The sequence below is a fragment of the Cimex lectularius genome, unplaced genomic scaffold, assembly GCF_000648675.2.
Source record: "Cimex lectularius strain Harlan isolate CLEC.00 unplaced genomic scaffold, Clec_2.1 scaffold26, whole genome shotgun sequence".
Taxonomy (NCBI): Eukaryota; Metazoa; Arthropoda; class Insecta; order Hemiptera; family Cimicidae; genus Cimex; species Cimex lectularius.
In genome coordinates, this window is record NW_019392721.1 from 530,038 (window position 1) to 554,310 (window position 24,273).

At 33.0% G+C, this 24,273-nt stretch overlaps 2 protein-coding genes across 7 annotated transcripts in view; one reads left to right on the forward strand and one right to left on the reverse strand.

The window, feature by feature from the left end:
- LOC106663962 overlaps positions 1-3,683 on the forward strand; it is a 65,703-nt gene extending 62,020 nt beyond the window's left edge. For all 5 annotated transcript variants that reach the window (XM_024226636.1, XM_024226637.1, XM_024226640.1 and 2 more), the window contains one exon: positions 3,153-3,683. In XM_024226636.1, coding sequence (XP_024082404.1) covers positions 3,153-3,319 — 167 coding nt within the window. In that variant the 3' untranslated portion in view covers positions 3,320-3,683. The remainder of the gene's footprint in view (positions 1-3,152) is intronic.
- Positions 3,684-7,587: 3,904 nt separating this feature from the next.
- Positions 7,588-11,584, reverse strand: LOC106663961 (heparan-alpha-glucosaminide N-acetyltransferase-like). 2 transcript variants are annotated; one of them, XM_024226670.1, is made up of 12 exons: positions 11,264-11,584; positions 10,972-11,120; positions 10,663-10,906; positions 10,113-10,254; positions 9,943-10,050; positions 9,633-9,729; positions 8,962-9,126; positions 8,778-8,899; positions 8,551-8,720; positions 8,036-8,222; positions 7,832-7,944; positions 7,588-7,769 (listed from the first exon to the last, which is right to left on the reverse strand). In XM_024226670.1, exons 2-12 carry the CDS (start codon positions 11,086-11,088, stop codon positions 7,588-7,590), a joined length of 1,647 nt encoding a protein of 548 aa, XP_024082438.1. In that variant the 5' UTR covers positions 11,089-11,120; positions 11,264-11,584. The 2 variants fall into 2 exon arrangements, with proteins under 2 accessions (XP_024082438.1, XP_014244708.1); XM_014389222.2 differs by lacking the exon at positions 11,264-11,584 and having other exon boundaries at positions 10,972-11,142.
- Positions 11,585-24,273: the final 12,689 nt, after the last annotated feature.

Below are 24,273 nucleotides of genomic sequence, written 5' to 3' on the forward strand. Positions count from 1 at the left end.
CCCATCTCAATGGCAAAAAGGAGGGAAAATTCAAAAGGTCGGGTTGAGATGGGATATTAGTGTCTGAGTGGATCGAGGTCACGATAGCTCAAGTGGTAGAGCAAGGGCGTATATAGCCAAAGATTGTGCGTTCGAATCCTGCTCGTGCCATTGACTTTTTTATCTCAACTAAAAACCTTAATTAATTGTAATTAACAGAAATCATTTTCATCTGTAAATAATTAATTTTTGTTTTTTATATTTATACAGCCATGAAACCATGGCTGAAGCCATGATGGTTGAACGATCCCTTTTGTTAAAGTTTGAATTTAAAAATTGATTTAAAAAAAAAAAGAAGTTTAAATAGGGTGTTATAATGTAATTAAAACAAACCTGTTATCATTGAGTTATTATAATTTTGCCAGTTTTCTTTTTTCTTTGATTTGATTAAATGTTTAGCATCGGTAGTAAGAAAAAGGGCCTAGATCTGTTCCTCATCCTGAATATGTTTGACTAAAATGTCCACTATTTAATTTTTGAGGATACTTGAGTGGCCATAAAAGCAATTCAACAATCCAAGGTGATAAATCAATTGAACCTGTTCGGTTAAAATTGATTAAGCTATCTAAGGCACTTTTCAAATCTGAAAATATAAATTTTTGGGTTAAAGATTACTTTCAACAAATGAATTTCAAGGCTTTTATGTTGAATATCTGAGGATGAGGTGTCACTAGTATCGGAAAGTTTCAAGTTAGTACATCTGCTTTTTCCTTAGATATTAGCTCTCTAGGTTAAAATATTGTACAATTTATTGTACCTGAGCCTTCTGGTCCTTTCTGATTTTGTGGATCCGTGATGAAGAGGATTTCCATTTTTTCCTGTTTGACGAAGGCGCAACAGAACTGGGCGAAGTTTTCCAGTCCTGCCTATTCTTTTAATTATGTCTGTCATTTAACAATATCTCAGGACCATCTTCCCATAAAGTATTATCAAAATTGAATTTTCCACATAAGATTTTCTCCGTTCACTCTTTGACATTGAAAATTATAACCTTTTTCCTCCTGAAGATGGCACCTTCATCTCTAAACCTTTTCTGCCTTCTGTTCTAAATCAGATTCTCTAATTTCTAAATTTTCTAATTCAGTCCCAAATGTCTTAATGGTTTCTTTCGTGTCTGTTGAAGTTTTTTCACAAGAAATTATCAAAATTGAATTTTCCACGTAAAATTTTCTCTGTTCACTCTTTGATATTGAAAATTATAACCTTTTTCCTTCTGAAAATGGCACCTTCTTCTCTAAAAATTTTCTGCCTTCTTTTGAGAGACTCTACTTTCTAAATTTTATAATTCAGTTCCAAATGTTTTAATTGTTTCTTTCGTGTCTGTTGAAGTTTTTTCACAAGAAATTATCAAAATTGAATTTTCCACATAAGATTTTCTCCGTTCACTCTTTGATATTGAAAACTATAACTTTTTTCTCCGGAAGATGGCACCTTCTTCTCTAAAATTTTCTGACTTCTTTTGAGAGACTCTACTTTCTAAATTTGTAATTCAGTTCCAAAAGTTTTAATGGTTTCTTTCATGTCTGTTGAAGTTTTTTCACAAGGAATTATCAAAATTGAATTTTCCACATAAGACTTTCTCCATTCACTCTTTGATAATGAAAATTATAACCTTTTTCCTCCTGAAGATGGCACCTTATTCTCTAAAAATTTTCTGCCTTCTTTTGAGAGACTCTAATTTCTAAATTTTTGAATTCAGTTCCAAATGTTTTAATGGTTTCTTTCACGGATATTTGTCATTTGGCAAAAATGCACTACACAGGCATCTAGGATTTTTTAGAAATCAGGTTTTTTAAGTTAAATTTGACGAAATTGAACAAAATCCACGCACACAAAGTCCAAGTAAATATATCGAACATCTCAAAAAATAATAATTTTCTAATATTAAGAGATGTTCACAGCTTGAAAACATAAGTGAAACTTTGACTTTTATGATAGTAATTCCGCCAAATATGCTCTAAATTTGTTGGGTATTTTGTATTTCCCATATTTATCAATGTGCAAGTACATATTAAGCACAGCCAGTCCCATCATCCCATTTTGAGCCATCTGTAAAAAAAATAATGGCTTAAAAACACAATTAAATGTCTTTCGGAAAAATTGATTTGGCTTCATATCGATAAAGTCCTGATAAGAAAAAACCCATAGATTTCTTGGTATGAAAAAATTTTTAATCAAAACCAAAATTTGGTCGAATTTTCTCATTAAATGTGGTGTCCAAATGGTTCAACTATGTTAAAACATCCTTGTCAAAAAATTTTATTAAATTTGAACAAATCACTTTTCGTAGAAAATGTCTTATCTGATCATTCCTGTTCCTGTCTGTCAGACATTGACGATAGCGAGAAGCTGAAATGCTGAAAGATCAAAACAGCTAAGATAGGCAGGCCAAAATGATCAAAAACAAACTACAAATAAATTAAATTATTAATCAATTGAATCTTTTTAACATCATATTAAGATTAAGGCTGGATGTTTTATTCTATTAAATAGACAGCATTTTAGAATTAATAATACAAGTTTGTTACCCACAAACAAAATAAAAACTAGCGCCAATTGGGTAGTGCAAAAAAAAATTTATAATATTATTTCCCATAAAAAAAATTAAAAAGACTGCCATTTTTATTAATAATTTTTAGTTTTATTGTTGTCATAAAGTAGTTTTTAATTAACTTATATAATTTTTAAGCTCATATTTTAAATGATTTCTTCTTTGTTACTTAACCATTGATTAGATTTTGAACATTTTAAGTTCAGTTGTTTCATATAATGACCATTAATCATTATTAATGACTATGTTTATCTATATTAAATTTATAAACTTTATTGAAAAAAAGTTAATTAGTACTGTTAAAATGTTAAATATAAATTTTTCATTTTTTCGCGATCAAATGCCCACTAATTACAAAAAAGTTAAAATTCTTCCTTGTTATATTAATCTAGGGTTTTCTTTAATTAAAACATTACAAATCTGTAATTATTGAGTTTTATTGTTTCACTGTAAGTTTACTGTTTAAAGATTTTAACAGTTAATGTACCGTTTTAGTTCTAAACGCGTCTAACAAGCCCCTGTTATTCAAGATCTGTAATTTAACTTTTTTTTTTTTTTTCAGCCGAAGATATGCCGGTCAAACGTCCCGATCCTGTTTATGAGCCGCAGTTATCCAAGGTAGACTTCATGAAGCATAACAATTTCAATACGGCTCCAAGAGGATGGCAGAGCAGCATGTCCTACTACCGACCGGTGACGTTCAACACCCCAGCCTATACAAATTTCTGATGATTTCATTTAAATAAACAAAAATCATGTCTATGTTTTCATTTAATTATTATGTTGACAAAATTCAATTAAAAAAAAAAAGAACCGACTTTTAGACTGTTTATGAACAATAAAAAAAAATGTACGCAGTCGTCTTACATTTTTCTGTTTTACGACTGCAATAGCAGCTAAGTTCTCAAGATCTTTTTCTTTTTTTCCCCTCAAAATGTAAATATACGCACATAAAAGAACTGTAAATATTTGGACCAACTGTAAAACTTAATCCGAGATATGGTCGACAAAATTGAATCTATCTTTGTGTAGAATTTATACTTCAAAGAGCTTAAATGTTGTTAAAAAATATATTGTTTTTCTTTAAACCCAATTATCGTTTATTATTTTCAAATCTTTCATACCAAATAAAAAAAATCCTTAATCACAAAATTAAATTAGAATCTAAACTATTCCAATTTTCTTTGCAAAAGCAAAAGTTTAACAATTTAAACTTTTTTGTCTTTATTGGAGGGTAGTTATGTAATATTTTCAATCCTTTATTCTATAAATACTGACTTTTTTATCTCAACTAAAAACCTTAATTAATTGGAAGTTCATCAGACTGCATAAAAAAATTAATTGGTATTTAAACATACTCATCCAACAAGTGCTGACTTCACTCCTTGATAAAAAATTTTTTTGCACCTAAAATTCAACTTTTTGATGGATGAACCGTGAAAAAAAGTAAAAGTTTGCATAGTCTCTCAAGACATCACAGTACAAAAATGAAGTTGTTTTAGTTTTCCCAGATATTGCATCGTTTCATTAAAACAGCCTATTTTAACAAATAATTTTATGCGTTTAATAATCATAGAAAAACGGAAAAAAGTAGAAACTGAAATTTGGCCTTGACAGTTGATTCGCATGTGTGTCAGTTCTGGGGAATGCGTACAGCCAGCCGCCCGGCCACCACCGCCGAAAAAGGAGGGACCCAGGGGCTCCTCCGTCTTTGGTTTTTCTTTTAATATGATTGACCTTACGTAGCTCCCTTTGGAGGGCATGGATAAAAACCATTTACATTGAGACCTATATGGAAAAGTCCAAGCTCTCAGGAGGTCCGAGGCTTTTGCCCTCAGGTCCCTCCGTGTCCCTCCCAACCAGCAAAAGGGCACCAGCCCACTGGCCCGCACCCCCCAGAGTTGGTTCAATTTTGTTGCTTACGTTATTTGTGTGTTAAGTGTAGTGTTCTTGTTATATATAGTTGTATAGTTTTATTTTTTTTAAATACCCGATGACTTTGTCAACCATTTGCTGCTTATCCTGTAGGAGTTGTTTAAGTGGGAGGTGTAAGGAAGATGTGTAAAACCGTTGGCAGTTCCTTTGGGGGCACAAGACGCGTTCGATGGTTAGGCATTCACCACACAGACAGACAGGAGGGTCAGTACCCTCCATCAAGAACCCGTGTGTCGTTCTTGTATGTCCAATCCTGAGTCGGCAGATGATAACCTCTTCCCTCCTATTCGTTTGATAGGAAGTTTCCCAGGGGTGAATGCTGTCTTTTATATTTTTTAGTTTGTCTCCAATGTTCATCCATTCAGATTCCAATTTTTTTATATCTCTCTTCTGAAGGCTGAAACGAGATCCTTTGCACACACGGGCTGCTCAGATTCAGGAAAGCGCAGGGCTGTTTTAGCGGCAATGTCTGCCCGTTCGTTGTTTTTTATTCAAATGTGACTTGGAATCCATACGAAGGAAATGTAAATTCCCCTTATGTATAGTAGAGAAATCTAAGTTTTTTTTTGTTTTTTTTTTTGACTGGGGCTTCCGACATCTAGGTCATTTCATATTCCTCCACCGACCTATACTCAACTAATCTAGATTGGGGTCGATGGAGTACTTTTATGAATAACAATTAATTAAGGGTGATGATGAAAAAAAATTAATGGCATGAGAGGGATTCGAACCCACGACCTTCGGCTAGATACGCCGCTGCTCTACCACCTGAGCTATCGTGACCTCGATCCACTCGGACATCAACTCCCCATCTCAACCCCACCTTGAGTTGATGTCCGAGTGGATCGAGGTCACGATAGCTCAGGTGGTAGAGCAGCGGCGTATTTAGCCGAAGGTCGTGGGTTCGAATCCCTCTCGTACCATTAACTTTTTTTCATCTCAACTAAAAACCTTAATTATTAATTGTCATGTATTAATTGGTCAAGCGGACCACGAAAGTAGTGAATTAACTTTTACAAATATTCCGCCATTGACCCCGAACACATACTCATACACTCTCAACGTTCGATCCCCCAAAAAGAGGAACAGGGGACCCAGAAACCCGCTGCAGTGTTGAGTACCATCTTCAGATTGGATGGCATGACTACACGCTCCCTGTAGGGAGCCAAGGCATGACATGTTTCCAGTATGTGGGACACATCAAGAAACCTTTCTCTGCATAAGGGGCACCTGCGCGGGCTTCGGCCCAAGAACAGGTGCCTGTGTGTCAACCGTGTATGGCCTATTCTTAATCGCGTAAGGACAATTCCTTGTTTCTGGCTCAAGTATTCGGGGGGCCATCTACGAATCATGCTCTTGACGCGCAAATCCTCTTGGACGACCCGGCCTTTTTCTTTTATCATGTTCTTTTCTGCTTGGCGTCAGAGGGCCTGGTCACGATGGTCCGGTCTGGAGGGTGGGATGTCCCAGATTTTGCTGCATTACTCTTCAGCCTGACGTGACTGGGGATCCAGACAGAACCACCGTTTTTCCAAGGTGCTTCAATTAGGTGAAAGGCATTATTACCATAATACTTGCATTAAAGTTTGGCATAAAACAGCATGAGCATCGTGTCAATGCTTAAATTGTTGCAGCCCCCAATGCCTCTCTCAAAAAAAAACATTAAATACATTAATCATTATTATTATTTTAATGTTACATTTCCTTTGATATATAATAATGTTCCAATAGTTTTATAGAAATAGGGAAAAATAAGAAATGAATGACAAAGACTTGGATTCTATAGTTTATTAGCATTGCCGCCTCTTTATTGAGCACTATAATAAAAATTTGGTGTAAGATGCTTGTAATCATTTAATCAAATTTGCAAAGCAAAAATAGAGAGTAGAATCAAAATACAAAATTGAACACTGCAGTTGAGTCATCTCTTTAATTTTGACTCGATACTTTGGGAAATTATTGGCAAAGCAAGGTGGTGTTGCTCCGTCAGGGTAAATTTCATAATATATCTTTTACGACTTAAGAATTAGGCTTATTTGGCTTTTAGTTACAATAATATGAAAACAAGGGTGATACGGTGTACAAGGATATGAATTAATAAGAATTTTTTTTAAAGTAAAGTTATTCCTGTCGGAGGCGTCAGAACCACATTGCATATGTGTACCTTTTACAAATTAATCTCAAAGAAAATTCTAAGGGCTGTGTCAAGGAACCACTAGCATGGTGAATAAGCCAGATGCTAAAATTGTTATTTATTAATTAAAATTAGATTAATATATTTTAGGATTTTATTTTGGATTAATTTGAAGGAAAAAAGTATTGTAAAGTCATTAAACTGCTCATCCTTGCACCCAATAAGAAGTTGGATTTAAGCCCTTCTGACTTGGGGCATCAGAGGCCACAATCGTTTAGACATTGACGAGGCGCTCATCATCGTAAGGTAAATGTTTCTGGTTCATTTCCAGTGGGCACACATTCAAACTTGACATACTTTAAAATGGGCTTTTTTTTTTCAAAAACTTTGACCCTCTGAGGATTCAAATAACTTAAAGTTGAATTACCCTCATACGAAAAATAAAAACTTTCTGAATAAGTAAGGTTTTTAGTTGAAATAAAAAGTCAATGGCACGAGCAGGATTCGAACCCACGACCTTCAGCTAGATACCCCGCTACTCTACCACTTAAGCTATCATCACCTCGATCCACTCGGACACTAACTTCCCATCTCAACCCCACCTTTTGAATTTTCCCTCCTTTTTGCCATTTTTCAATTCAAAAGGTGGGGTTGAGATGGGAAGTTAGTGTCCGAGTGGATCGAGGTCACGATAGCTCAAGTGGTAGAGCAGCGGCGTATCTAGCCAAAGGTCGTGGGTTCGAATCCCGCTCGTGCCATTGACTTGTTTATTTCAACTAAAAACCTTAATTAATTGTAATATATTAATTGGTCAAGTGGACCACAAAATTAGTGAATTTCTGAATAAGAGGAAGTTCTGTACTTTTCTTAAATAAATAAAAATAAATAATATAATATTTATTAAAAATAATTATCACAAAGGAATATATCACAATTTTAAAAAGATTTTCTTCTTGTAAAGCACATAAGAGATCAAAACCCAAAGAAGCGTACCCCATACTGCTTCCAGCATGACGATTAAGTGGTTGTTCATCGGTCCGAACCTCCAATGCCAGGGGAATAAATCATAAGCGACTTCATGACCGATGTACAGTAATATTGAATTCATACCTAGTGAATAAAATGAAAAAAAAAACATTAATGCATTCTTATTGATTCAGTTCAATATTCACCTGGATAAATAAAAGGAGAGCCGGTCCAGCAACGCAAGTGATCGATCAAATAGTAAAACAGGCTGAACAATAAAAAAGCAAGACCAGAAGTCAAAAAAACAAAAGAGAGAGACCTAAAAACATTTTTTTTTGCAAATTCTTGTTTTATTTGTTAAAAATGAAACAATAAAGGTTAAAATAAATTGAAAATTGAAAGATTTATACCATAGATTTTTATTTATAGGAATCCAACCGCCTTCTATTCTTCCTTGGCACAAAACAACGCCGAAAATAAAAACAACAACTCCCCAAATGAGCCACCTTTTAATTCTCTTAAACCCATCAGAAAATGTAAGTATAATCACACCCGCCTGAACTCCAAGAAAGACTTGAAATATTGTCAATAAGCAACCTGAAATATAAATTTTAGAAACAGTTTTTATTTTGTCGTTACTGATCATTCTGGTCTGCCTAACCTCTCTACTGGGTTGGTATGACAGATGCCTTTCAGCTTTTTGCCATCTTCAGTTTGAATCTGGGGATTTTTAAAAGATAGAGTGAAAAATAAATCACCCAGATCTGAAGACAGCGAAATGTTGAAACGCAAAACAACCGCAGCAAGGATAGACTAGTCAAAATGATCAATAAGGACCAAGTTGTTCTTCATTAATTCATCATAACAATTCATCAGAAAATCTTCATTAATAATCTTTCTAAATCAAATAATTTTGCAGTCATACCGAAAGGTCCTTCAGGTTCAAAAGGGCCAGAGTGATAAATCTGGTTTGCAGTGGGATTTTGGAAAAGGTGTTCTTTACGCAAAACCAACTTATCAAAATATCCAGAAAATCCACCTATGCAGTGTTCATACATTTTGTCTTGATGAAGTCCTCCAGGTCCTAAATAACCCCTAAGACACACATACAATTAATTTATTTAAAAAAATCACGCAAACGGTGAAACATACGTGGGGCAGTTAGGCACAGGGTAAAAAAACACGAGATAAGTCTGCCCAGCGACGAGTAGCACCATGAGAACCCAGATAATTGACAGATTCACTACATCAGTCAAAGGGCCGCAGAAATTATACTGAAATTCATTTTTTTTTTAATTATCGACAAAAAATGATTAATTATAATAAACAAAAATACCCTTCCACTTCTTAAGTCAACCATGAGAAGTGTCACCAGCGTCGAGACGACAAAATAAGAAACTGAGAATCTTTGAAGAACTCCAAACAATCTGAAAGTTTCAAGTTGGGCTACTTTTCCAATTGAATTTAACATCAGACCCAAAATAAAAAGAATCAAAGATCTCTGAAAAATAAATTTGTTAAATATTTATCCAATTGTTATCTTCAATCAAATCTTTATTGCAATTTTTTTTTTAATTCAATAAGTCCTCTAATCTTTGCATTATAAAAAATTCTGTATTGATAGGTTGAAAAATTCCAAATTCTCCGTGGTTGAAAACCTTTATTCAATTTAGTAAATTACATGGACGTTCGGGCTCATGGCCCATCATCAGCAACTAAACAGAGAATATGAGAGACTTTTATTTTTAAAAAATTGGGTGTGCCTTCAGATTGGAAATTATACCATGAGATTTATCTATGTTTAGTTCCTGATGATGGGCCAGGAGCTCGAAACGTCAATGTAATTTCAACCACGGAGAACTTGGAATTTTTTAACCTATCAATAGAGAAGATATGAACCGTGGAGTTGGCAATATATAAAAAAATTCTGCTCATTTCCACTTTTTGTCCTTTATATATTTTATTTTTATTTTTAAATAATAAAAATTAATCAGAATCGTTTAGAACCTGAACAATTGTTGTAAGAATTTTCCATCTTCGAACTTTTCTTTTAATCTGTGATTTTATCGAAATAGGAATGCACACTCCCATGATCCATAGAAACCTAGGCAGACATGATCATTAATTATTTGAATTAATAACAGAGTAAATAGATTATTAATATTTTTGTTTTTTGTGACTGAAAAAAAAATCATGTGATTTCTCTTAATTAATCCAACAAAAAAAATTATATAGCTAATTTCTGTCAATCCAATTGGTTATAATTTTACAAATAAAGTCAAGATAAACAATTAATAAAATATATTAGCTAAAATACCAAGGGAATAAAACGTCTGCAAGATGAAGGCCATTCCAAGTTGTATGATCAATGATTTCATACCCTCCTGACCCATCATTAACAAAAATCATTAAAACTATACACATGCTGAAATAGAAAAAGAACCATTATAAAAATTTATTTTCTGTTATGAACTGACCAGTCATTACCCTCTAAATGCATCTAGCGAAGCTAGTCTTTTACTTCTTTTTTCGCTTTGGTCATCGTTTCCTTCTTTTCTAAACCCTTTTGAAGTAGCTATGTTCCAAATAAGTGTGATTATAAAAAGTACTAAGGCTGTTACGTATAATGCTAAAATAGTACAAATAATTAGCTCAAGATAATAAATTATTCAAACCTACATCATTAGAATTTATATTTGTCATCTTGTCATTTAAATTAAATTATAAATTATATATATTTTTACCACAATGCATTTAGAAAGAAAATTGCTATTCTTTAGTTTATTGTAATTTTGGAGAAAAAAAATGTTTTTTTAAGTGTAGGACAATATTCTTTTTAATTTTCTTGTCTGTTCTGAATTTATTGAATATATTAATTTTCACTTCATTTTAAAATATTTGGACAAACTTGTAACGCTGGTGAAATTTAGTATTTTTACTAATCCATTTACTAAGCTGTTTTTTGGATGCTTTTATATAATTTTAATCGAGCAAAAATAAACAAATTAATTTTTTTAAACTGGATTTTAGTACTTACGAAGATAAAATTGAGACGTTGGGGATTTTTTCGTCGCGATCGTACAATTGGAACCGAAATTTTGAATGTCGTACACTCCAAAAGGGCCGAAATTCCTAGGCCTGACTTCGCAAACCATATCCTGAACATCTTTGTCTCCGATGAAAGGCTCTTTCCTCGTATAAAGGCGAAAAGACGTACCAAATTTTGTCGACGCTTTTAAAACTCGAGTGTCATTCACATAATCCACATAGGTAAATGGGCACTAAAATGGTAAATTTTGTGGTAACAAATGTAACCTGTTTTTTTTTTTACAAAATTAAGTCTTACTTTGTAGCACTCATCCACTAATTTGTAAAGATGTATAAACGAATCTGTTGTTATTTTGACAAAAGCTTCATCTATTCCTAAATTATTTGTATTGAAAGTCATTTCATCATTATCCATTTTTAAATTTTTAAATGTAATGTTCTAAATATCTAAAAAAATCAATTTATCAACACTACTGATTTGGTTTGTGTTAAAAGCTTGCAAAAACTTGAAACTTTGAACCAGAAAAAAATCTTTAAAAGGCAATTTTAATATAAGCTACCACACCATGAAAACACATAAAACCACTCACCGGAAAAATATATTTTGTCTGAAAATTATGTAAAAACGTATAAATAATTCAACCCAATTAGCCAGTTAAGGTGTTTGAAGTGTTCATGTTTAGTTCACTTTCTTTACTCAGCCTTTAGCCTCCAAAGATAACTTTCATATTAAGACTGGTGGGGCTGGTGTTTGTAAAATGAATGTAAAAGCTGGACAAAGAATGTTTTATGCAATCTTTTGAACTTTTTCATGGGCTCAGGATTACGAAACTGAAGTTGGCCGAATGTCACTTTGCTCTTTTGAGTGGGACCAGTCGCTCAGGTAATATTGACACATCGCTCACCCAGATTGAACAAAAAATGAAAGGAAGAATAGATTTTTTTTAAGCGAATCGACAGTTTATTGTATCACCTTAGATTAAACTAATATTTAATCCTGAATAGTTATTAAGCAATGTTTATTTATCAATTTTTGACATGACAAACTAGATAAAAGATAAGATTTTTTTTCCAGGCACTTTAATATTATTATCCTATATAATATCAGATTTAAAATTTTATTTAGCATCATTTTATATATTCAATTACACAAAGATTGATTATATTATTTTGTAAAAAAAAAAACCCTGGTTAGATTGAAATATTGATTTTGTTTATGTGTTTGTTTGTGAGTGCTATTTTTTTTTTTTCAGTTTTTATGATTTTTTTCTTGCAAAATAGGGAAACATCCCATATTCCAGAATAGTGACAAACTTCAGGGGGTGTATCTACACCCAAAATGCAGCAAAAAAATTTCTCTTGGCCCCTGTCTAATTCTCAATAATAAGAGTGATATTTTGTCTGTTGATTTTTTGTTTTGTGTTATTTTTTTCCGGTAAAGCTCAAGTTTTTATTTTTTCTTCAAAAATTGGCATATTTTCTGAATCCTTGGTTTTATACCAAATTTGAATAAGCAGCTAAAAAAAAATTAATAAACTTTCAATAAGAAAACATACCTTTTTGTAAGCGTTCCATTTTGTTTGCAAGAAAAATGATGCAATTATTTTGAAATTTTAAAATTGCCAAATTTAGAAATTTCTACCCTCCAACCTCGCGTTTTTTCCACATTATTACATAATTTGCCACAATTTAAGAGAATCTCAGTTTTATGTAAACCATTGCAATGAAGTAAAAGTCCATTGAAGTTTGTACAAATTTTGTACAATTTTATCTAAAATCAAAATTTCGGGCAAAAATATTAAAAAATTTCTAAATTCCTTCTTTTTAAAATTGCTGAATATATGCATTATTTCTTTTACAAATAAGACAGAAAAACCCTTTTTTTATATCGTTTTCTTAAAAGAGATTTAATCATTTTTTAGTGGATTTTTCAAATTTATTATAAAACCAAGGGTTCTGAAGATTGTCATTTTTTATGAAGAAACTCGAGTTTTGCCAGAAACAAATATCACCATTATTATTGAGAATTAGACAAGGATCAAAAGATTCTTTTTTGTTGCATTTTGGGGTTCAGAAACACCCCCAAATTTTGGCCTATATATGGGCAGTATTTCTGTGAGAAACGAGAGAACAAAAAACAAACAAAATGATATAAAAACTTGGTAGGATATTTTCTAAATGGAAATCAAACAGTTTTTTCTTTTTTTTAACGGCACGTACAAATTTGATATAAATCCGAGGGTTCAGAAGATATCCCAATTTTTATTGAAAAACTCGATTTTAACCGGAAAAAAACCAGAAATATCACCCGTATTATCGAAAATTAGGCAGGGATCAAGAGATACTTTTTTTTGTTACATTTTGTGTTTAGAAACACTCCCCAAAATTTGGCCCATATATATGCAGTATTTCTGTGAGAAACGAGAGAACAAAAAACATACAAAATGAAAGAAAAACCTGATAGGATATGTTTTCTTAATGAAAACCGAACTGTTTTTTTTTATTTTTTATTTTTTTTTTTAATCGGCTCGTACAAATTATAAAATCGAGGTTCAGAAGATATCCCAATTTTTATTGAAAAATTCGATTTTAACCGGAAAAAAAACCAGAAATATCACCCGAATTATCGAAAATTAGGCAGGGATCAAGAGATACTTTTTTTTGTTACATTTTGTGTTTAGAAACACTCCCCAAAGTTTGGCCCATATATTTGCAGTATTTCCGTGAGAAACGAGAGAACAAAAAACATACAAAATGAAAGAAAAACCTGATAGGATATGTTTTCTTTATGAAAACCGAACAGTTTTTTTTTAATTTTTTCTTTTTTTTTAATCGGCTCGTACAAATTATAAAACCGAGGTTCAGAAGATATCCCAATTTTTATTGAAAAACTCGATTTTAACCGGAAAAAAACCAGAAATATCACCCATACTATTGAAAATTGGACAGGGGTCAAGAGAAACTTTTTTGTTGCAGGCTGAGTGTCGAAAAGACTCTTGAATTTTGACACTATAAATTTGTATTTTGTTTTGTTTTTTTAATAACAAAATGGAACAAAAACGTGGTAGAATATGTTTTCTTAGGAAATCGAACATTTTTATTTCAATGGCGCGGACCAATTTGTTATAAAACCGAGAGTTCAGAAGATATATAACTTTTTATGGAAAAACTTTATTTTAACAGGAAAAAAACACAAAACCAAAAATCCCGTATTACTGAGAATTAGACAGGGGTCAAGAGAATCTTTTTTGTGCATGTTGAGTGTCAAAAAATCCCCTGAAGTTTTTTTTGCATTTTTTTGTGACTAACAAAATGGAACAAAAACGTGGTAGTATATGTTTTCTTAGTGGGAATTGAGCAAATTTTTAACGGCGCGTTTAAATTTGTTATAAAATCGAGGGTTCAGAAGATATCCCACTTTTTATGAAAAAACTCTATTTTAACAGGAAAAAAAACACAAAACTAGAAAACCCGTAATATTGAGATTTAGACATCGGTCAAGAATAAACTTTTTTGTTGCATGTTGAATGTCGAAAAAACCGTGAAGATTGACACTACAAATTTCTATTTTTTTGTCACAAAAAACTTGAACAAAATCGTGGTAGAATATGTTTTCTTAGTGGAAATCGAACATTGTTTTTTTAATGGAGCATAGAAATTTGTTATAAAACCGAGGGTTCAGAAGATATCCCACTTTTTATGGAAAAACTCTATTTTAACAGGAAAAAAACAAAAAACTAGAAAACCCGTAATATTGAGATTTAGACCTGGGTCAAGACAAACTTTTTTGTTGCATGTTGAGTGGCGGAAAAAAAAACCCTGAAGATTGACCCTACAAATTTGTATTTTTTGTGACAAACAACTTGAACAAAAAAGTGGTAGAATATGTTTTTTTAGTGGAAATCGAAGGTTGTTTAGTTTTATTTATTTTTTACAAATTTGTTATAAAACCTAACGTCCAGAAAATGTCCCAGTTTTTATTGAAAAACTCGATTTTAACCGGAAAAACCACACAAAACCTATATCACTCTTATTATTGAGAATTAAGGGGTCAAGAGAAACTTTTCTGTTGCATTTTGGGTGACGAAACCCCACCTGAGTTTGACAGTATATATTTTTTTTGTGACTAACAAGATCGAACGAAAATCTGGTAGCATATGTGTTAGTAATGAAAATCGAAGTTTTTTTTTAATGGCACAAAGAAATTTGTTATAAAACCGAGGGTTCAGAAGACATCCTACTTTTTATAGAAAAACTATTTTAACAGGAAAAATAAAACACAAAACTAGAAAACCCGTAATATTGAGATTTAGACATGGGTCAAGACAAACTTTTTTGTTGCATGTTGAGTGGCGAAAAAAAAACCCTGAAGATTGACCCTACAAATTTGTATTTTTTGTGACAAACAACTTGAACAAAAAAGTGGTAGAATATGTTTTTTTAGTGGATATCGAACAGTTTTTTTTTTAACGGAGCATACAAATTCGTTGTAAAACCGAGGGTTCAGAAGATATCCTACTTTTTAGGGAAAAACTCTATTTTAACAGGAAAAAAAACACAAAACTAGAAAACCCGTGATATTGAGATTTAGACCTGGGTCAAGACAAACTTTTTTGTTGCATGTTGAGTGGCAAAAAAAACCCTGAAGATTGACCCTAAAAATTTGTATTTTTTTGTGACAAACAACTTGAACAAAAACATGGTACAATATGTTTTCTTAGTGGAAATCGAACAGTTTTTTTTAACGGAGCCTACAAATTTGTTATAAAACCGAGGGTTCAGAAAATATCCTACTTTTTATGGAAAAATTTTATTTTAACAGGAAAAAAATCACAAAACTAGAAAACCCGTAATATTGAGATTTAGACATGGGCCAAGACAAACTTTTTTGTTGCATGTTGAGTGTCGAAAAAAAACCCTGAAGATTGACACTACAAATTTGTATTTTTTGTGACAAACAACTTGAACAAAAACATGGTAGAATATGTTTTTTTAGTGGAAATCGAACAGTTTTTTTTAACGGAGCCTACAAATTTGTTATAAAACTGAGGGTTCAGAAAATATCCTACTTTTTATGGAAAAACTCTATTTTAACAGGAAAAAAAAACACAAAACTAGAAAACCCGTAATATTGAGATTTAGACATGGGTCAAGAATAAACTTTTTTGTTGCATGTTGAGTGGCGAAAAAAAACCCCTTAAGATTGACAATACAAATTTGCATTTTTTGTGATAAACAAAATGAACAAAAACGTTGTAGGATATGATTTCTTAATGAAAATCGAATTTTTTTTAAACTGCACGTACAAATTTGTTATAAAACCGAGGGTTCAGGAGATATCCCACTTTTTATGGAAAAACTCAATTTTAACAGGAAAAAAACACAAAACTAGAAAACCCGTAATATTGAGATTTAGACCTGGGTCAAGACAAACTTTTTTGTTGCATGTTGAGTCGCGAAAAAAACCCCTGAAGAATGATACTACAATTTTGCATTTTTTTTGTGATAAACAAAATGGAAGAAAAACATGGTAGAATATGTTTTATTAGGGAAATCGAACAGTTTTTTCAAAAACTTGGTTTGAAAAAAACACACGAAATCAGAAATTCACTCCTTTTATTGAGAATTAGACAGGGGTCAAGAAAAACATTTTTGGTGCATTTTGACTGTAGAAACACTCCTGAGGTTTGAACCTTTTTCTTTAATTACCCTGATTCATACTGAACTTTGTGTTCTATTTGTCATTGTTAGCTCGAAAGGCTTTTTCTTGTAAATTGGTCTTAATTTTATTCCAAATCGCAAATAATACACCAATTCGGATAGGATTCAGAAAAGACAAGTCTCAATTTATCCACGCCTTGATTCATCATAACATCTCCAGACGTATCAGAAGCAAGATCTTAATTAAAAGAAATGGTTGAATTGAAGCAAACACGAATATCACATTCGGACAAATAAGAGCCAACAATAGACCCAATCAACGGGTAAAAGATTCCATCACCCTACGCTTTTGGAATTCAAACCAAGGTTGTCAAGTCCAGCCAATTTTGACTTGGGTCAAAGACGAACCGTCCGGAGTATTCTTTTTTCCCTTTTTGTTTTGAACTCATCACCCCGATAATTTTCGACGATAAGTTTTATGGGGTAAGATATGAAATGTCTATGTTTCTCCCGGGTTAAATAAATGCACTCTCTCCCCGCAGAACGTGGGAGAACTGCATCACGCAATACGTGCCGGAAGGTCTGCCCACATCGCCGACGCTCACGCACCGAATGGCATGCTTTCTTTCCGCCCCGCTTCTGAACAGGTCTTTGGGAAACTAAAAAGAAATCTTTAACACTAAATTAATTTAAAGATATTTCCCTTAAGCCTTCGAGCTTGAAGCAAGTACTAAAAAGTAAGAAATAAAATCGAGACAAACAAACCTTCCTGAAATAAACAAGGTTTACTTTCTTAAGATCAACTAGGCCTAATAAGTCAGAAATTAATAATATGAACTTTTTACTGCGTATATTAAGTAAAGTACAGTTACATCTTCAGGTGTGTGATCATAGACAAGATTATTGCATTCAATATTTTTAAAATCCTAGAAGTAGATGGTTTCTTCAATGTTGGGTGAATATTTCTAGATCTTAAATGGACCTTCAGTACCCTTAGTACCAGTACCTCGTAGTCTTGTATTGTTCATTTCAAAGATTTAGTATAATCGTTCATTTAAAGCGCAAGAATGTCACTAACATTTAAAATTTCAACATAACCTGATAAACTACTCATATTAAAAGAAAAACCTATGATTTTTAGTTAATGGACTTTATCATCTAGAACTCCACAAAATTATTAATAATCGAATAATAGAATATCGAAGAATCTAATAATAATAATAAATATTAATCCATTTACGTTTTAGTAGTCAATTAACCAAATTACTTCTTTCAAACAATTATTCTTTCTATGTTAAGCGGCCCATAAACGATCAATATTATTGCACAATATTTTAGGTTGTGCAATTTAATTGATCGTGTATAGATGATATTGAACGTTTGTGCAATACTTTGCATGATTGACGAAAAGTTGAAAATATATTGTACAATCTGGAAAATATTGTACCGTCTGTTGGCATTATTGCGCAATATCAGTCAGTTTGTGAAGTACAAGTAGTAACAAAATATTGCACAAACTTCAATGTCGCCTTCAAACTATTCAAGTTCATTACACAAACAAAATTTTGTACAATATTATTACAAACTATTTAAGGTTAAGGGGCAACCGTCAAATTATTGTACAATCTATATTGTACAATAATATTGACCATCTATGGGCCGCTTAAGGTCTTGGTCTTGAAAATGGCAAAAAGAGGGAAAATTTGAACGTTTGAAGGTTGAGATGGGGAGTTGGAGTCCGAGTGGATCGAAGTCACGATAGCTCAAGTGGTAGAGCGGCGTATTGAGCCGAAGGTCGTGGGTTCGAATCCCACTCACGACACTGACTTTTTTACCTCAACCAAAACCTTACATAGAAAGAATAATTGAATGAAAGAAATAATAATAACGCTATTACGATGTCTGTACTTAATTTGCCCTCATTAAAAGAGCCTAGAGTGTTCAGAAGTCTAAGTTTCAAGTCCAGCTGAGAAGCTTTTAATTTTTGGACGGTCCTGTCTGACAGCTTAAGACTAATGCGAGGCGTTTAACCATCAGGACCGTATTGTTCGTAAACGATTTTGACAACTATTACACAAAAACAAATAAATAATAAACAAAAAATAATAAACGGAACGATTTTTTTTATAAAAGACTCCCTGGTTATCTTTGATTATTTTCCTCGAATTCATGAAACTCAATTCTGTCGGAGAATAACTACTCGCTCTCGAAGTACTTTAAAAAGTGAAGTTTTCCAGTTCTTATCCGCGCGAAAATTTTTATCGTCGCACGATCATCACGGTTGCGGATAAGGGAAATTAATCGCTTTCATACATATAATAGGTGAATCTTTTGTGTGAGATGAATAATGAACGAGGAAGCCGACTTTTTTATGTAATCTTGTCACGTGAGGACACGTTCCATTTCTTTACCATCTCCGTTGCTAGAGTTTCCATGAGGTTCTTTGGATTTGACGCAAGCCAAAGGAAGAACAAAACGTTTTGGATGGCCAGTGTTTATGATGTCTATACTATATGTTTATACAGACAACAATATCTACACTATATATGTATATACTAACTTTTTTTCTCAATTAATTATTCTTTTTGGGTGACGCAAATTTATTCTCTCTCTCTCCCTCCCTCTTTCTTTCTTTCTACATGCTCACTCTCTCCCTCTCTCTTACTACTACCTCTCTTTTTCACTCTCTCTCTCTCTCTCTCTCTCTCTCATTTCTTTCTCTTTCTATCATTAACTCATTCTTTTTTTCTTTTTCTTTTTTTCCATATTAAGTGGCTGTGAGAACCAAAAGACCAAACTTTGCATGGTGAAATAAAATATTGACAATCAATTCTCTCTCTCTCTCTCTCTTTCTCTTTCTCTCTCTTTCTTTCTTTTTTTCTACATTCTCACTCTCTCCTTCTCTCTTACTCTGTCTTTCTACTAAATCTCTTTTTCACTTTCTCTTCTTTCATTCTCTTTCTTTCACTAACTCATTCTTCCTCACACTATCTATCCATCCCTCTGCCCCACTCACTCTCTCTCTCACTCTGTCTCTTTCTTTCACTAACTAATTCTTTCTTTTTCTTTTTTTCTTTTCTTTTCTTTTTTTCTTTTTTTCCACGTTAAGTGGCTGAGAGAACCAAAAGACCACTTAGCGTGGTGAAATAAAATATTGTCAATCAATTCTCTCTCTCTCCCTCTAACCCCCTCCGTCTTTCTTTTTTTCTACATTCTTATTATCTTACTCTAACTTGCTCTCTATTTCTTCTACCTCTCTTTTTCACCCCCTTTCTTTCTTTCTCTTTCTTTCACTAACTCATTCTTTCTTTTCCTTTTTTCTTTTTTTCCACGTTAAGTGGCTGAGAGATCCAAAAAACCACTTAGCGTGGTAAATAAAATATTGTCAATCAATTCTCTCTCTCTCTCCCTCTCACTTCTTCCCTCTTTCTTTCTTTCTACATTCTCACTCTCTCCTTCTCTCTTACTCTTTCTTTTTACTACTTTTCTTTTGCACTCTCTCTTCTTTCTTTTTCTTTCTTTCACTAACTCATTCACCCTTACTCTATCTATTCATCTCTCTGCCTCACTCTCTATCACGCTTTCTCTTTGTTTCACTAACTCATTCTTTTTTTTTCCACGTTAAGTGACTGAGAGAACCAAAAGACCACTTACCGTGGTGAAATAAAATATTGTCAATCAATTCTCTCTCTCTCTCTCCTCTCTCTCTCTCTCTCTTTCTCTCTCTCTCTCTCTCTCTCTCTTTCTCTTTCTCACTCTCTCTCTCTCTCTTTTACTCATCTCATTCTTTCCACTCCTCTTTTCAACTCTCTCATGCTTTCTTTCTTTTTCTCTCACTCACTCATTCTCTCTCTCACACTCACTCTCTCTCTCTCATGCAGTCACTCTTTCTGTCTCTTTATTTATCTCTTTCCGCCTGTCTTTCCCCAAATTCATTAGTTTAACTTTGATATTCCTCAAGCTAGTGTTGATATACTAAAATTTTTGATAACAATTGGAATTACGATAATTATAAAACAAATTTAACTTTGTTCACGACTGTAAAACGGGGAAATAAATCTGAAAATTCCAACCAAGATCCTTGTTATAAGGAACCTTTTTTTTCTGGCCTCAAACCCCTCCTGGGCGTCCTCCGGTCTATAATCTTTCCTAATTTATGGATCGTGTGTCGCTAGCTTTGAAAGGGGGCATTTATTCTTCCATATTTTCCCCCCTTTGCCGCTATTTGAGCTTAAAGAATAATTCATTCCGTATGCTGCGCTGAACGTATGGATCCGGGCAGAAGGTATCGAATAAGGAGTGAAATTCCTTAAACGAGATTCGAAGAACATCAGAGAGATCTTAAGCTCTCGGTTAATTGCTCGTAAAAGCCCTTATCGTAGTAAAGCTTCGATAATAAAAGCTAAAACCAGGCTTTTTTGTCCCTTTGGTGCTTAATTGGAACAGTGGCTCCTATTTTATACCTGATATTTAAATATAAGAAATACTAATGAGTAACCTACTGAAGTTAATTTCAAAATCTTTTTTTTTTTTAAGGTCATTACTCAAGAAAGAATTGTGATCCTTAGCTGGATTCGAACCCGGACCTTGACCTTACAGTGATGAGCGCCGTGTCAACGCCTAAACCGTTGCCGCCACCGACGTCTCCTGTAGAAGTATTTTATCACAAACTGTTGAAAAAGACGGTCGTACGTTAAATGGGGCAAGTAAATGCAACAGTCAAGGATAAGGAAGTGGCATATAAATTGAGTTCTGGTCACTGTGACATCCCAAGGACTCACATTTGTTTAGTGATCAAGGAAAAATTGTTTTACTTAAACTACCGAGCGTCTGTCATTGCGCTTTATGAGAAATGAGAAATTTGCCAAGAAAAAAAAAAATTTGCCAGCAGATTCTGCATTCAAAATGGAACCAAAATGTCCTAATTAACTATAGTCCGAGTCTCAACAGTTTCGGAGTTATTCCGCTTTTTCTGATTTTTTAAGATTTCATGACCTTGCTTCAAATAAACAATGATAACACCAAAACTAAAACGTTTTGGACAAATCCGTTGATACCATTGAAAAATTCGTTAAATTATCAATAAGATGTGTTAAAAACTAAACTTGTAAACGTTGAAAAAATAAGCGTTTTAGTAGCCAGAACTTTGAAAAATAATTTTTTTTTCAAAGTTGAAAAAATTACTATAGTGATTCTAAACTACTATTTCCAAACCTAGAACTCAGAAAATTTCAGAAAACATACTCCATTTAATATCTTTTTAGTAGTGTAATTGCTTTTTTAATTACTTTTTTCAAAGATGAAGAAATTAATCAAGGAATGTAAAAAACCGTGGTTGACGGATTGGTAAAGTGGTAAGATTAAAAAAAAATCACAAAGTTACCTAAAAACGTTGTGAATCTTAAAACTCTTTTATTACGGGGAATAATTATACAATAATCATTTAATCAAATGTTGGTAAATAAGTAAATTCTTGTACTATTTTGGTTTGAACCCAAATTAAAAAACCTATAATAAATTCATTCAAAATTTCCTTCCTTTTTTTTAATCTTTCCACCTTAATAATCCGTCAGCGATGCTTTTTTTTTCCTTTCCTTCATCAATTTCTTCATATTTAAAAAAAGTAATTAAAAAAGCAATTACACCAATAAAAAGGATATTAATTGACTACGTTTTCTGAAATTTTCTGATTTCCAGGTTTTGAAATAGTAGTTTAGAATCATCGTAGTAAGTTTTTCAATTATGAAAAAAAAATATTTTTCAAAGTTCTGGCTACTAAAACGCTTATTTTTCAAAGTTTACAAGTTTAGTATTTATCACTTCTTATTGATAATTTAACGAGGTTTTCAATGGTATCAACGGATTTGTCCAAAATCTTTTAGTTTTGGAATTACCATTGTGTATCTGAAGCAAATTCGTGAAATGTTAAAAAATCAGAAAAAGTGGAATAACTCCGATAGTGTTGAGATTCGGACCATTGTTAATTAGGTCTTTTTAGTTCCATTTTGAATATAGAACCTACTGGCAAAGTTCGTAACACCAGCTGCACCCTGTATAGATCAGGGCAGGATTGTTCAATCTCTCCTTCTACGGTCGAAAATATTGACTTAAATTTGTTTTCTATAAACCCTAACACAGAGACGGTTAAGGCAAAGAATTTTATTGAAATATTTTTTATGTCTGTTAAAATAGATTTTTGGACACTTTGTGTTCTTTCCAAATCCCTTTTGCCGATAATTCGTAGACAAATCTGGGTAATGATTGATTAATGAACTGTTAGAAAATGTTGCTTATTTTTTGTACAATTAATTATTGAATAATTAAACGTTTTAGTATAATTTGTCAAGTATAATAGTACCGAACTGTTGAATTTTGAGTGTGTACTCTTTTACAAATGGCGACCTATTAGTCAAGATATTCAAGATGCTTTCAAGGGCTATTTGACAGATAATTAGCCAGATTTTATCGTTATGTTCCAAAGGTTTTAACAGTGTCTGTAAGGAAATTCAACCGATTACAACTGAATTTTACTCAATTAATTAAGGTTTTTAGTTGAGATAAAAAAGTTAGTGTCATGACCCACGACCTTCGGCTTAATACGCCGCTACTGTACCACTTGAGCTATCGTGACCTCGATCCATGCAGACACTAACTTCCCATCTCAACCCCACCTTTTGAATTTTCCCTCCTTTTTGCCATTTTTCAAGCCGAAAGTCGTGGGTTCGAATCCCGCTCGTGACACTGACTTTTTTATCTCAACTAAAAACCATAATTAATTGAATGAGATTAATTGGTCGAGCGGACCACGAAAAATAGTGAATTTACTGAATTTTACATTGATCAAAAAATCAGTATTTAAAAATTATCTATTGATTATAAAAAATGGGAAAATGGAAGAAAACACACATAAAAGCAGGGGCGTCGGTGGCCGCAACGGTTTAGCCATTGACACGGAGGTCATAACTGTAAGGTAAAGGTCCCGGGTTCGAATCCAGCGGCCCCCCAACACCGGCTCCCCGAGGGTTGACTATAACCTCTCCTGTTTCGAACCAACGTAAAAAAAATTAAAAAATTAAAAAATCAAAAGGCAAGCACAAAAAAGGAACTGGCGTAGAAATAACGCAAAGATAGCTGTAGAAAAATGCCTATCACTGGGAGGTAACTCTGTTGACGAATTGAAGGAAACTCAGTCAGGCCTAGCAAAAAGGTGAAATACTAGGCATAGAGCTGGTAAAATACATTCCAAGTTATAATGATCAGAGATATGACCAGGTGCGAAAACAACTTGAGAGCTGAATCTACAAGAATATGTAACTATATCGGAGGAACATCATGGGTGACAAAACTACAAGGCAAGGGAAAAGAATGCTCAAGTAAAGTTACACCTTCGTGATTTTAAGTAGGACAAAACCCTGTAAGACGTGCAATCGATGCTGTCCAAAGTCAAGATTCAGCTGCGTCCATCACCCTTGGCTTACAAAGCAAGATAATTAGGCTGCACGAATGGATCAGAGGTGCAGGCGAAGCAGGATGGTAGCAGGACAGGATACGAACACCTGCAGAGGCCCGAAAAAGATTATATTTCGTTAAATAATCAGCAGAAAAATTGGATGAGGTAAAAATCTCGCATAATTAATTTTTGATAGTGAGGAAATGCAATCAAAAGGAATGAAGATTAAATTTAAAACCTTAAACGCAGACAAAATGACAAAAAATTGCAACCATGTTTCTTATTGTTCATTCGGAAATCGTGAGATGCGGTCTGGTATGACGTAGGATTTAGAAAAAAATTTCTTTATCGTGCCAACGTTTCGAACTTTATTGAGATCATCCTCAGGGCCGGGGATTTACGAACATTGTTTAAATTTTACAAATACATGTAGGATGTGGAAAAAATGAATTTATACAATGCTAGGAAATTTTAGATAAAAATGAATTT